A 15053-nucleotide genomic window follows, 5' to 3' on the forward strand; every position below is an offset into this window, starting at 1 on the left:
TGCGGAGGGACAGGGGAGAAAAACAGTTACAGAAAGTGCGGAATGGGATGTGGGGAAATTTGCTGCAACGTACAGGTAGAAAATGTAATGGTGTTTCCCTTCTTAAATCTGCTTTAAAAAAGTTAATGTTTATGATGAAGACGTCTACATTATTTTATTAAAAAGTTAGCCAATAACATCTCCCTTATTCTCGAAAGGGACATCACTGGTATTGCTGCACCGCGAGCAGAACACAGGTCGAAAAGAGACGTCGTCTGCACTCGGAGAGGACAACCAGTAGCAGACGACGCTACCGGCCTCATTGAGTGGCATTCAAAGCGAGGGGATCGATCCAGTACTCTATGTGGTAACAAAAGCAAGTGAGACTGGTAAACTGACATCTTCGAGTAGCTCTGATACCGGTACAGGCACCTCTCTTCGTTTGACATTCAGTGGGTCGAAGGTTTCAGTTTTGAAGGTGTTTGCGCAAACGTCATGCTCGTTTCGTGGGCGTTGTGGCGTCTCGCATTATCGAGTCAGTCATCACTTTACACCCACAGATTTCGCATGGAGAAGTGAGATTTTCATCAGAAAAGAGAAGTGGAAACTTGATAACAAATTGTAACAACTTTTGAAAAAAAGTTAAAAACGGACTAACAACTGAATTGGGAAACTTGTACAATGTTTACTATTGACACTTTAAAGTATCAGTATCAGTTAAAAGTTTAGTCGAAATGAGAAAGTTTAACAAATTGATATGAAGAAAAATAAAATGTGGTGATTATATCACTGTTTATAACATACAGCATTTGAAAACAATTTAAAAGGACATAGTGAATTATAATATATTTCATACTTTCAAAGTTTAATGCATGGAAGTGATGGAACACCACGACAATAACAGAAATATATAATGTGATTATCTTGAAAACTGATTGCAACTTGAACTGAACTGGACAACATGCTTGTGTTTTACATCCATATTTCAGCAAAATTGAATGAAATGATCTTACAAACATTTTGAAATTGGTGACAAGATTATCATTTGGAGCTTTATAAATAACACTTTTTGAAAATCCAGGCACTTCCAGTATTTACAATGGCTTCAGCAGCAATGAGGATTTGTCAAAGATGTGTGAAACGAAACGTTCATTTTCCTTTGAGTCAACTTGCCCGTGTTTACCATGCAACGAATCTACCTCTTCTTCACAAACATACATGGCTTCCACATGATACGGTGAGTTAACAACTACATATTTCTTTATGAACTTGTCAGATACATTGAAAAATAAGTTTTCACAAGTTCAATATGTAATTATTTCTTTTTACCCTAGAACTACTGATAAAGGTTATCATTCAAATTACTTCTTGTACCAATGGTAATGCTGATTTTTGTCATGTGTGTGTGTGTGTGTGTCTGTGTCTGTATTAGTGTAGATAATGACTGTTGATTACGTAGATAAACTTGTAAAGCAATTTTCAGTGATTAATTGCTGTGCCATCTCTCCATTCTGCAATAAGAGAGATAGAAGAGAGAGAGAGAGGATTACACAGATACATGTTATGAATTGCAGCCAGCATCAAATGTTTGATGATGACAGACAGACCACACACACACACACACACACACACACACACACACACACACACACACACACACACACACACACACATGATATACACACATACAGTGATACACACATACACACACACACACACACACATACACACACATGATATACACACATACAGTGATACATAGTCACACACACACACATGCTCACATACACACATGGTCTTTCTCTCTCTCTCTCTCTCTCTCTCTCTCTCTCTCTCTCTCTCTCTCTCTCACACACACACACAAGTTCATCTTACATATAAATTTTCAGGTTCCAAACAAATTTGTCACAATGTATCGAGACATTCATGGTCCCAAGCTGTATGATGAGGCGGCAGCACGGGAGTTTGTTTTTGCACTGAGTCAAGAGGAGCGAGAACACCTTCTTACCGAACTGCACAAGTTCACTGGGGCAAAGAGCAGTGGTAAGTAATGTTCTGTTGTTGTCACTGAAAAGCTAAAATATTGAAAATTCCTACATTCTAAGGACAACCTTGTTTAAATTTCTTCTCCTCTGTGAATTAAGTCATTTTTATTGTCACTGAAAAGCAAGAAAACTGAATGTCATGTATTTTGTCCCAGTTGTAATTTTGTTTTCTCTCTTTGAAGTTCTAGCTTTTGAACTGAAGTGTGTGTGTGCATGTGTGTGTGTGTGTGTGTGTGTGTGTGTGTGTGTGCGTGTGTTTGTGTGTGAATTACAAACTTCGGGTGTCATTTTCATTTTTTGATGCTCTTCTCTGTTTTTCTCTTCCATGAGGCTAAATTCAGACTGATTCTTGGTGCTCCTTGTTTTAATTAAATGTGTGTTCTTGATAGTTGTACTTGTAGTAGTTAAAAATCACACCTTTGATAGGTCCTCTCCAAAAAGCTCCCACAAACATAGAGACTTTGTAGGGCAGGTGGGGGTGGGGTCTTTCAGATCCCATGGCTCAAAAATCAAAGATTATTAATGGGGACAGTGGAGTGCTGACTCTAAAGGGATGTACGCCAACCCAGAAACACTCCTTAAAGGGTCCTACCATCCGACAGGGACTAGAGAGGCCGTTGCACATTGTCATGTCTCCTAATATGGAACAGGAATAAAATCTGCTGTTTTGGAGAAGTATTTTGAATGATCCATGTACGGAATGATTGGTTGTTAAGTAAAAGACCAAAATAATCTCAGCTTAATATGTATGATTATTTATGATTATAATAAACATTGTGTTTCTAATCCTGAGGAGAAACTTCTTGGGGGAGAAAAAAAGTTGGAAGCTAATAAAATGATATGACAATGAGAGAAAGAGTTTACAAATTACAGAGCTACAGGTGTGCAACAAATGTGATACTTCGTCATAAATGACTGGGTATGACTTGATAAGTGATGGAACTTGATACAATGTTTTTACATCCACAGACTTGAAACACAACATAAACTTTACTTACAGAGGTAAGCCAAGTGTGGTATGTGTTTGAAGTGTAATATATACATATGTACATAATAGATCAGTATACCACAGTGCTCATTCATTGAATTCATACATAGAACAAGCTATCATGCTTTGTTACTGATGCTTGCTAGCAATAGCATGTAGTTGCTGCTTACACCTTTGACAGATTCTGTTGATGATGCTTCTGCTTTATCTTCGCTTTGTAGAATATATATTTTGTAGAAAATCACACAGTATGGATTGATGTTAAATTGATGAGTATGCTATGGGCGTAAAATTTAAATAGGAAGACTGGCACCACACAGTCAAGTTTCAACCTCTTAGCATATGCGTCTTTCAGTGTTGCTCTTATTTCCTGGCCAACACTACAAGTGTCTGTATCTTTCAGGCCTGGTTGACTCCAGGATATCATTATGACAGGAAGTGTAGAGTACAGCATTGTCACAAAGTCCCAAACCTATTTGGACCTCCATAGCTGCATCATCATCATCATCGTCGTCCTCCTCCTTCATTATCAGTATAAGTAAGTCCCAAGTTATGTGGCCTTTCATGCCCTGCTCTCATGGTGTCCTCAGTTTCGATACTCCTCCACTTCTGTTCTTGGGGTGAGTCCTGTTAATGTCTTCAGTGCCAGCAGATTCATAGGGTGCTGTTGCTGGAGGAACATGTTGGCAGTCACCACTCTGGGAGGGATGTTCACTCAGTCTGGCTTTGTGACTAAGCCATTAAGTAGGGAGCTTCGTAGGTGGTGTCTTAACTATGTTAAATCAGAACAGGCACTACTGAATACCACTGACGTGACTCAGCTGCTGAGCAGGGTCTCCTCTGGTGTGTGGCTTCCTGGTGATCATGATTGATGGTTCCCTGTGGACTGCCGACACTGGGACTGTGACAGACAAACCAGGCTGTGGCGATGTATGGGGGAATTGGAATGCATGGTGTGGGAGTAATGCCACTGAAATGGTGCAGATGATGGGGCAGAAAAAAAAATCTCTGACTTGAGAATAAGTCTGCAGGGACACTTGGGCATTTGCCCTCAGAACACAGCCACATGCATGTACACATGTTTGTATGTGCATACATACACACAGCGCGCACGCATGCACACACACACATACTCACATACACACCCAAAGACCCCCCACCCACCCACCCCCGGCCCCCAACACAAACACATCTAAATGCACACATGTACATATTTGCATGTTCATTTTCATTTCTATTCAAGGGTTGATTGTTTTTATATATGAAGGTTTGGTTCTGCCCTTTTAGTTTGATTACAGATGTCATTGTTTTGTGTGAGTCTGTGTGCACCCGATAGTCAGGCTTTTTGTGTAATGTAATAAAGTTGATGGTTTTCATAGTAATAAGATGATGAGATCTACCTCAGCTTTGTGTTAGTATGTGCATCAATATGCCACTTTCTTTCTACTGCAAATGAGAATATGGCACATGGGCATGCCCCTGCACATGAATATCCAAGCACACACGCAGATGCATGTGCACACACTTAGTGTGTGCCTTTCCTCTCGATCCCTTTCTCTCTCTCTCTCTCTCTCTCTCTCTCTCTCTCACACACACACACACACACACACACACACACACACACACAGAGCCACACACGCAGTACAATCAATCATACATAATATCCGGATGGTTTACTTCGATGAGCAGAATTATTCCAGCAATGTTTAACTCGCCGAGCAATGCTTATTTCCGTACTTCGATGAGCAGAATTATTCCAGCAATGTTTAACTCGCCGAGCAATGCTTATTTCCGCAATACCGTTCCACGTTCGACCTGCCACTTTTGCGATATTCTTGGATGCAGAGGACTCTCTGTTGGTCCCAGAGGAATCGCCTGGGGCCGTTTGTCACTTTCTGTGTCTGGCTGTCAGTTGCTCTCAGAAGCTGGCGAGGATTTCGCCGTCAGCCTTGTTCTGCTGTCATGGCTTGTGACATCGTGGCCTAGCTTGTGTCAGGAGGGAATAGTGCAGGGGTCCGTCGTCAGCTGGTTTGGAGGCTTGTTGATTGAGGCACTTGGGGATTTCGGTTTCAGGTTCTTGTGGCAGAAGGTATTATTGCACTGCTTGGAATATTCCTCGGTGAAATTGTTTCGTGATTGTAGTGATAGTTCCTTTTACATTTACAAAGGGGGTGGGGGTGGGGGTGGCGTGCTCAACTGATCTTTACGGCTGAAATGATTAAATATTTCAGACCTCTAATATAAATTTGGCCATTCCAAATCAGATCTCGAACACCGAAGAATGACACCTTCACGAATGCATGTACATGAAAAATTATATATATATATATATATATATGTGTGTGTGTGTGTGTGTGTGTGTGTTCTTCCCCCCCCCCGCCCCCCCACCCCAACCCCCCTTTTTTTTATAAGAAAATAAAAAAAGGAAGAAATACTCAAACGTTCGTTTCTTTTCCCGTCAATCTCGGTTTGAACTCAGAACGAGTTTCAGATACTTTTTCTGAGGCCTGAATGACGTGTTTTATGTGTGCCCGTGTACGTGTATACGCATCCATGAGCGCAGAGTGCGCAAATCCGTCCGTGCACTTTTGTATGGGCACTTGCCCACACACGCCTCCACACAAGATCGAGTTCCAGGCTCTGAGCAAGAGCTGTCACATACACATCACGCCCATTGTGAACCAGCAGAGGCGTTGTAATACAAGAAAGGGTGAAAAGCTTGAGAAACACTTCCTCTGGCATTTACAGCACCCAGAATAGACACTATCACATGTCGTGATTTCTACAGCAATGACGACGGTGAGTGTGGCGGGATGGGGCGGGGGCGGTGAAGTGGGGGTTGATGGTAAGGGTGGAGGGGTGGGGGTGGCGTGGGCCACACGCCATTCACATCAAAGGACCTCATGCTGGTTCGGTTTTCCTGACTTCGAACACACTTTGACAGTTTACTGCAGCCTGTGAATCTTATCGTCCGTCCTTCCGGCCGGGATTGGCTGCCGATAGTTTTAGTTGCCTGGGAATTGTAAAAATGGTTTTGTTATTGCGGATTTTATTTTATTTTTAAGAATAACACTTTGATAAACCTTTTCCAACTTTCTTTGTTCTCCTCTCTTCTTATTTTAGAATGTCCGTAGTTTCACTTTTTCTTTTTTCATTTCGATTCATTGATTCCGCCCATCATGTACGAAAATAATTATGGCTACATAGATCAAGCCTGCACGGATTTCTGCAGATCACGTTGGTATTCAAGGCCTTGAAGTTGTTGGCCACCTGTATGCCAAGAATGTCACAAATAAGCCTGCATATTTTTGTTTTGATTATTTAAAAGGTCACACAATAGCATACTATTCCATGAACATGTTTAACTCCAATGATGGTCAATGAATCGTGTGTAAAAGATAAGGCAAGAAATACGGAACATCCAAAACTGAACACGATCGAACTAAATTCACCCAGTAGATATGCACTGGCCTTTAGGGATTCCGTTCAAACTGTAATGTGGAAACAGAATAGAAATCGTTATCTGTAGGCTGCACGCAGGCCTTCGCTTTCTTACGCGTTTTTACCGGTAATCCGGATGGTGCAGATCGAAGATGCATGGAATGTGTTTCGTGATGAGCATGGATTTCAAACTGCTGTGATTAGCACGACACCTGTAATGAAACCAATAAAGCTGTAAGTTAAAGACTCTTTGAAGACCCGTTTTAGCTGTGTTCCTTCCACCTGAGACAGTTTCTGTTTCTGGTGCTTGAGTTAAGGAAGGACACTTTTCATCGGGTTTGGTTTTCTCAGAAACAGAAGTAAACTCCGTTTCACATCGGTAAGAATAGTTTTACGAGTGGACATGCCCTGTCTGTTTCATCTTTTTCTTTCATATGTATGTATATATTCTTTATATATATATATATATATATATATATATATTAAAAAATCTATTCATTTATTTATTATGTGGGATTGGTTGGGCTTAAAACAACTGGAATTCAAATTTGTTTTGAAATTTAAAAAAAACATATTTGGGCTTAATTTTTCATTATTTTAAAAGTGGTTTCATGTTTAAATACAACATTAATATATATATATATATATATATATATATATATATATATATATATATATGGAGATTTTCTCCTTTTGGGAGGGATAAGGGCAGGGGAAAGAGTATTAAGCAGAGGGGAAAATTAGGAATGATTTTTATAGATTTAAAAAAAAAATTCTTTTCCCCATGACTTTATTTTAAAGTGTGTGTGTGTGTGTGTGTGTGTGTGTGTGTGTGTGTGACAGAGACTGAGAGAGAAAGAGCTCATGAATTCGCGCTCATGAATGATTAACAGTTTATAGCGCATAAAGCTCTGAAAACTATGCTAAAAGAGAGGTACGCAATAGAATGTTATCATTATTATTATCATTATATTATTATTATTGTTGTTGATGTTGTTGCTACCACCACATATCAAACGTAGGGTCTGGCACAATTGTGAAAGTGTCTAAATCAAGTTTGTTAATTTCTCCATCCCCCCCACACTCCCCACCCCCACTCCTGCAACCCACTTCCAAAGAAAAATAAATGCATTACAGGAGAAAGCTGTTTCTTCTTCTTCTTCGTTGTTCACTCGTATGTACACAAGTGGGCTTTTATGTGTATGACCGTTTTGTTTTTTTTTAACTCCACCATGTAGGCAGCCATACTCTGTTTTCAGGGGGAAAGCTGTTGCAGTTTCAGTCACATTTCAGCTAACTTTTCCAAGCTGAGGGTATTTTTATGTCAAAGCCCTGAGGATTATTTATCTAGCCGTGCTGTCGAGACGACGACGACAGCGGTTCGAAGAGAGCGAGCCGTGGTAAAACTTTGTATGATGGGAGTAGTTGGGTGGAAAGTTACCAGACGTCTTCCAGTAAGCCACTCACTTATTCAAATACTGGGAGGCCCATTTGCCAACGAAGGCCAAGATCCTCCACCCAGACAGCAGGACAGATTCATCTTTTTAAAAGTTCCTTCAGAAACAGAAAAGCCACTGCCATTGTGGTCAGAGGAATGGGGTTGGTGGGAGAAGGAGTGGTAGGGTGTGTCAATGTGTGTGTGTGTGTGTGTGTGTGTGTGTGTGTGTGTGACAGAAAGAGAGATGAGGGTGGACCATTTGTGCTTATTAATGATTGTTATTTTGTCACACATAAAGCTTTGTAAACTGTGATAAAAGAGGAATGCTCTTTGGAATGTTGTTGTTCTTATCATTATTATTATTAATATTATTATTATTGTTATCATCATCATCATCATCATCATCATTACGTTAATGTTTTTCCACAAACTAAAGTGCTCACATCATTTTCAAAGCCTCTAAATCCGAAGGTTGTTTTTTTTAACCTCTCCATTCCCCGTCACCTCCCCCCCCCTCCCTGCCCCGCCTCATCCCCCAAACCTCCCCGAATTCCGAAAAAAGAAAGTGCATTACAGGAGAAAGCTGTTTCAGTTCCAGTCACAATTCAGTGAACTTTTCCAGGCTGAGGGTATTTTTTATGTCAAAGCATTGAGGGTTCTGAAGAGAGCGAGCCGTGGTAAGACTTTGTATGATGGGAGTAGTTGAGCGGAAAGTTACCAGACGTCTTCCAGTAAGCCACTTACTTATTCAAATACTGGGAGGCCCATTTGCCAACGAAGGCCAAGATCCTCCACCCAGACAGCAGGACAGAGTCATCTTTTAAAAAGTTCTTTTGGAAACGGAAAAGACACTGCTAATGCGGTGAGAGGAAGGGGGAGAAGATTTGTGTGTGTGTGTGTGTGTCAGTGTGTCAGTGAGTCCACTTCGTCGTCTCTGTGTGCTCCCCATGGCCCTGTGTCTGTCTCCCATTTGCTCTGCCTTTGTGTGCGTCTTTGTGAGCGTCTTCCTTCTCTTTTGCTGCGTGCTTTTTTTTTCTTCTTGCACATCTCTATCCCCCTCAGTGATTTTCTTCTTGCTGCATAATTTTTATTTTATTTTATTTTATTTAAAAAAAAAAAAAAATTAACGAAAGTAAGACTTCATGAGTTGGCCTGTATAAGCAGGAAAAAATCCTGTAATTAAAGTGGAATCATACATCTAAAGTTAATGCCAGAATGCATGTGTTTAGCTGTGATAAGGTTAAACAAGAAAAAAGTATATGGTCTGATTAGGGTTGCTCATTAAATGCATCAAAGATCCCTGGTCTTTTGCTGTGTTCCTTAACTTTGTTTATTTTATTTTATTTTTATTTTTTTTATTTTTTTTTTCTCAAGGCTTGACTAAGCACGTTGGGTTACGCTGCTGGTCAGGCATCTGCTTGGCAGATGTGGTGTAGCCTATATGGATTTGTCCGAACGCAGTGACGCCTCCTTGAGCTACTGATACTGATACTGTGTCAGTGTGTGTGTGTGTGTGTGTGTGTTGGGGTGGAGTGGGGGAGTAAGAAGAGGGGGGAGTTAACTATATGCAGCTGGCAGCGTCAGAGACCAGACAATCCGCCATCGACCAGCAGCCCTGCCTTCGCCAATCCGATCACATCGTTTTGCTCGACTGGCCTGGTATCGACGTCATCTGCCACGGGCAGTTAAGGCAACACGTTCTGGGTCATGGTGCTCTTCACTTCTGAGTTTGGCATTCACTAGCTGCTTTTGTGTGTCTTTGCATAAAGTTTGTTTAAAACACTCTTATTTTCAATGACCGGACGGAAGAGTTCGAATCTGTTCCAGAGTGTTTTCATGACGCACGTGTTAGAGCCTTTCATAGAATGGTCGCTTAGGTCTGAACCACCGACCTCCCTCCTCTCCCCCACATTCCCTGCACTGGCATTGGCCTCAGACAGGAGGTGGTTGTTTGTTTGTTTTTTTGGTGTGTTTTTTTTCCCCAACACGGTTCTAGCAGCACCGCAGGTCGTGGTTCTGTTCTGTAACTGACACAACAACATCCGTTTGCACCAAGCACATGTAGGTTACGGCTCAGTTCCCGCGGCAGCATCAGTTAAGTCGGCAGGGTGGGACTGACCAGCGCGTCCACCTGATTTCAGCCACACTGAGATCCCCAGGGGTGTTCAGGGGGTGGCGAGTGGTTTTGAAACAGTCACCTCATGTGGACACCCCACCCAGATGTTCCAGGCTCTGCTACAGGACTGAGCGGCGGCCGAACCCCCTCACAGGACGCTCAAGAGGTTGGCTCGGTCGATGATGTCGCATACTTCGACTGGTCTGCATCAGCGCCAGCGGTAGTCGCACCCGCGTCTGACGTTGTCTATTGTAAAGATCGTGTTTCTGGCCTGTGAAACCCGGGGTGGGCGTAACATTAAACCGGGAATTTCACTAAGTTTTCATTCACGGATTTGTTTGAAACTGGTCGAGAAACTAATAATGAAATTAAATTGTGATCGATTTATATTGACTCTTGCGTTTTTGTCTGTGAGTGTGTGTAATATTTACGAAGTGGTCCGTAAGTCATTATGAGTAGGGCCTTCTGTGCATTACCATGTACTGAATGCGTCTCATGTTTCGGGACGTTAGTGCATGTTTATTGTTTGTGGACAGGTGTGTGACTGAAGTGAGAGCACAATTAAATAGACGATCCAGATTTTCGACCGCGAACTATTTCATTTTATTCATTTTTTTTTCTTCTTCTTTTACAAAGATCATTTGATTTTTTTAACCTCCAGAAGATTTGATGGTTTATCGAGATTTCTTCTTTAGGTGGAATGAAAAGAAAAGCTTTTGTGATGCTTGATAGTAGAAAGGTATCTGATTTAAATCGATTATAACCTGCGTTTGCGATCAAGCATGCACGCACGCACGCACACACATACGCACAGGCACGCGCGTGCACACACACACACACACACACACACACACACACACACACACACACACACACACACACACACACACACACACACACACACACACACAAACACACACACAATACATTCTCTTTTTTTGCAGCTCCCGTTTTGTCAGTCTCTATAATCTTCACTGCAGAATACACACGAACAGCATACTTGAGGGCAAACTAAACAAATACATTTGACTTTCTTGGCATATGATTTTTTTTCTTTCTTTTGTTTTTCTTCTTTTTTTTTATTTTTTTTTTTTACTCTTCAGATATAGGTAACTCCGTTGTTGCACACGGCTTTGTGATAATTGGAGTTCGATAGAAAACGGGTCAGACCGAGAGAGAGAGGAGAAAAAGTTTCCGTTTCAAAAGTTGCAGGCTTTCGACCAGTCTCGCCGCAGAACTGGCGTGCCAGCGGAGAGGCTCTGACGTCCTACCCCGCTGATCGGGGGGTAATGGTGCCAGAGGTGTGTGCCCTGTCATCTCCAGGGACGTGGTGGGTGCCAGCTGCTGTCGCCTCTCCCTGTTCAGTGTGCGTCTTCATTACAGGGGGAACTAACTCACGTCCCCGCCATGTCGTGGGGCATCCCGTTGGTGCGGTTCTGTTTGTGGTGGGGAGTCAGTACTGATCGAGGTTCTGTTTGACTGGTTGGGTTCTGTTTGTGGTGGGGAGTCAGTATTGATGGGGTTCTGTTTGTGGTGGGGAGTCAGTATTGATGGGGTTCTGTTTGTGGTGGGGAGTCAGTATTGACGGGGTTCTGTTTGTGGTGGGGAGTCAGTATTGATGGGGTTCTGTTTGTGGTGGGGAGTCAGTATTGATGGGGTTCTGTTTGTGGTGGGGAGTCAGTATTGACTGGGGTTCTGTTTGTGGTGGGGAGTCAGTATTGATGGGGTTCTGTTTGTGGTGGGGTGTCAGTATTGATTGAGGTTCTGTTTGACTGGTTGGGTTCTGTTTGTGGTGGGGAGTCAGTATTGATGGGGTTCTGTTTGTGGTGGGGAGTCAGTTTTGATGGGGTTCTGTTTGTGGTGGGGAGTCAGTATTGATGGGGTTCTGTTTGACTGGTTGGGTTCTGTTTGTGGTGGGGAGTCAGTACTGGTTGAGGTTCTGTTTGACTGGGTGGGTTCTGTTTGTGGTGGGGAGTCCGTACTGATGGGGTTCTGTTTGACTGGTTGGGTTCTGTTTGTGGTGGGGAGTCAGTACTGATTGAGGTTCTGTTTGACTGGTTGGGTTCTGTTTGTGGTGGGGAGTCAGTACTGGTTGAGGTTCTGTTTGACTGGTTGGGTTCTGTTTGTGGTGGGGAGTCAGTACTGATTGAGGTTCTGTTTGACTGGTTGGGTTCTGTTTGTGGTGGGGTGTCAGTACTGATGGGGTTCTGTTTGTGGTGGGGAGTCAGTACTGATTGAGGTTCTGTTTGACTGGTTGGGTTCTGTTTGTGGTGTGGAGTCAGTACCAATAGAGGTTCTGTTTGTGGTGGGGAGTCAGTATTGATGGGGTTCTGTTTGTGGTGGGGAGTCGGTATTGACTGGGTTCTGTTTGTGGCAGGGAGTCAGTACTGATGGGGTTCTGTTTGTGGTGGGGAGTCAGTATTGATGGGGTTCTGTTTGTGGTGGGGAGTCAGTATTGACGGGGTTCTGTTTGTGGTGGGGAGTCTGTTTGTGGTGGGGAGTCAGTATTGACGGGGTTCTGTTTGTGGTGGGGAGTCAGTATTGACGGGGTTCTGTTTGTGGTGGGGAGTCAGTACTGACGGGGTTCTGTTTGTGGTGTGGAGTCAGTATTGATGGGGTTCTGTTTGTGGCAGGGAGTCAGTACTGATGGGGTTCTGTTTGTAGCAGGGAGTCAGTATTGATGGGGTTCTGTTTGTGGTATGGAGTCAGTATTGATGGGGTTCTGTTTGTGGCAGGGAGTCAGTACTGATGGGGTTCTGTTTGTGGCAGGGAGTCAGTACTGATGGGGTTCTGTTTGTGGTGAGGAGTCAGTATTGACGGGGTTCTGTTTGTGGTGGGGAGTCAGTATTGACGGGGTTCTGTTTGTGGTGGGGAGTCAGTATTGACGGGGTTCTGTTTGTGGTGGGGAGTCTGTTTGTGGTGGGGAGTCTGTTTGTGGTGGGGAGTCAGTACTGATGGGGTTCTGTTTGTGGTGGGGAGTCAGTATTGACGGGGTTCTGTTTGTGGTGGGGAGTCTGTTTGTGGTGGGGAGTCAGTATTGATGGGGTTCTGTTTGTGGCAGGGAGTCAGTACTGATGGGGTTCTGTTTGTGGCAGGGAGTCAGTACTGATGGGGTTCTGTTTGTGGTGAGGAGTCAGTATTGACGGGGTTCTGTTTGTGGTGGGGAGTCAGTATTGACGGGGTTCTGTTTGTGGTGGGGAGTCAGTACTGACGGGGTTCTGTTTGTGGTGTGGAGTCAGTACTGATGGGGTTCTGTTTGTGGTGTGGAGTCAGTACTGATGGGGTTCTGTTTGTGGTGTGGAGTCAGTATTGATGGGGTTCTGTTTGTGATGGGGAGTCAGTACTGATGGGGTTCTGTTTGTGGTGGAGAGTCAGTATTGATGGGGTTCTGTTTGTGGTGTGGAGTCAGTATTGATGGGGTTCTGTTTGTGGCAGGGAGTCAGTACTGATGGGGTTCTGTTTGTAGCAGGGAGTCAGTATTGATGGGGTTCTGTTTGTGGTATGGAGTCAGTATTGATGGGGTTCTGTTTGTGGCAGGGAGTCAGTACTGATGGGGTTCTGTTTGTGGCAGGGAGTCAGTACTGATGGGGTTCTGTTTGTGGTGAGGAGTCAGTATTGACGGGGTTCTGTTTGTGGTGTGGAGTCAGTACTGATGGGGTTCTGTTTGTGGTGAGGAGTCAGTATTGATAGGGTTCTCTTTGTGGTGGGGAGTCAGTATTGATAGGGTTCTGTTTGTGGTGGGGAGTCAGTACTGATGGGGTTCTGTTTTGGTGGGGAGTCAGTATTGATGGGGTTCTGTTTTGGTGGGGCGTCAGTATTGATGGGGTTCTGTTTGGTGGGGAGTCAGTACTGATGGGGTTCTGTTTGTGGTGGGGAGTCAGTACTGATGGGATTCTGTTTGTGGTGAGGAGTCAGTACTGATGGGGTTCTGTTTTGGTGGGGAGTCAGTATTGATAGGGTTCTTTTTGTGGTGGGGAGTCAGTTTTGATAGGGTTCTTTTTGTGGTGGGGAGTCAGTATTGATGGGGTTCTGTTTGTGGTGGGGAGTCAGTACTGATGGGGTTCTGTTTGTGGTGGGGAGTCAGTATTGATGGGGTTCTGTTTTGGTGGGGCGTCAGTATTGATGGGGTTCTGTTTGTGGCGGGGAGTCAGTACTGATGGGGTTCTGTTTGTGGTGGAGAGTCGGTATTGGTGGGGTTCTGTTTGTGGTGGAGAGTCGGTATTGACTGGGTTCTGTTTGTGGCAGGGAGTCAGTATTGATGGGGTTCTGTTGGGAGCCTGTATTGACAGAGGTTCTGTTTGTGGTGGGGAGTCAATACTGATGGGGTTCTGTTTGTGGCAGGGAGTCAGTATTGACGGGGTTCTGTTTGTGGTGGGGGGTCAGTATTGACGGGGTTCTGTTTGTGGTGGGGAGTCAGTATTGATGGGGTTCTGTTTGTGGCAGGGAGTCAGTATTGATGGGGTTCTGTTTGGTGGGGAGTCAATTTTGATGGGGTTCTGTTTGTGGTGGGGAGTCAGTATTGATGGGGTTCTGTTTGTGGCAGGGAGTCAGTATTGATGGGGTTCTGTTGGGAGTCTGTATTGACATGTTGTGGTCACAGCCCTGAGATGGCCTAAGTGGCTGGCTGGGCTGTAAACATAAAAATTTTAAATAAGATATTTTATTTACAGTTTTGAGAAGATTTTTTTGTTGAAACGTGGTAACAGCCCTGAGATGGCCTAAACGGTCGGCTGGGCTCTAAACAACATGAATTGAAAATTGACAGAGTTCTGGTTGTGGTGGGGAGTCAGTTTTGATGGGGTTCTGTTTGTGGTGTGGAGTCAGTATTGATGGGGTTCTGTTTGTGGCAGGGAGTCAGTACTGATGGGGTTCTGTTTGTAGCAGGGAGTCAGTATTGATGGGGTTCTGTTTGTGGTATGGAGTCAGTATTGATGGGGTTCTGTTTGTGGCAGGGAGTCAGTACTGATGGGGTTCTGTTTGTGGTGGAGAGTCAGTATTGATGGGGTTCTGTTTGTGGTGTGGAGTCAGTATTGATGGGGTTCTGTT

General features: G+C 43.7%; 1 protein-coding gene across 3 annotated transcripts in view; it reads left to right on the top strand.

Annotated features, from left to right (window-relative positions):
- The first annotated feature begins 244 nt into the window (after positions 1-244).
- Positions 245-15053, top strand: part of LOC143295151 (transmembrane protein 65-like) — a 57040-nt gene continuing 42231 nt past the window's right edge. Inside the window, exons 1-4 of one of the 3 annotated variants that reach the window (XM_076606723.1) lie at positions 245-401; positions 540-1216; positions 1869-2022; positions 2994-3026. In XM_076606723.1, the coding sequence (XP_076462838.1) occupies positions 1079-1216; positions 1869-2022; positions 2994-3026 (325 nt within the window). In that variant the 5' untranslated portion in view covers positions 245-401; positions 540-1078. Of the gene's footprint in view, positions 1217-1868; positions 2023-2993; positions 3027-15053 lie in introns of all 3 variants that reach the window. The other 2 variants (XM_076606722.1, XM_076606724.1) reach the window with 2 other exon arrangements.

Source organism: Babylonia areolata, chromosome 20, assembly GCF_041734735.1.
Source record: "Babylonia areolata isolate BAREFJ2019XMU chromosome 20, ASM4173473v1, whole genome shotgun sequence".
NCBI classification, from domain to species: Eukaryota; Metazoa; Mollusca; class Gastropoda; order Neogastropoda; family Buccinidae; genus Babylonia; species Babylonia areolata.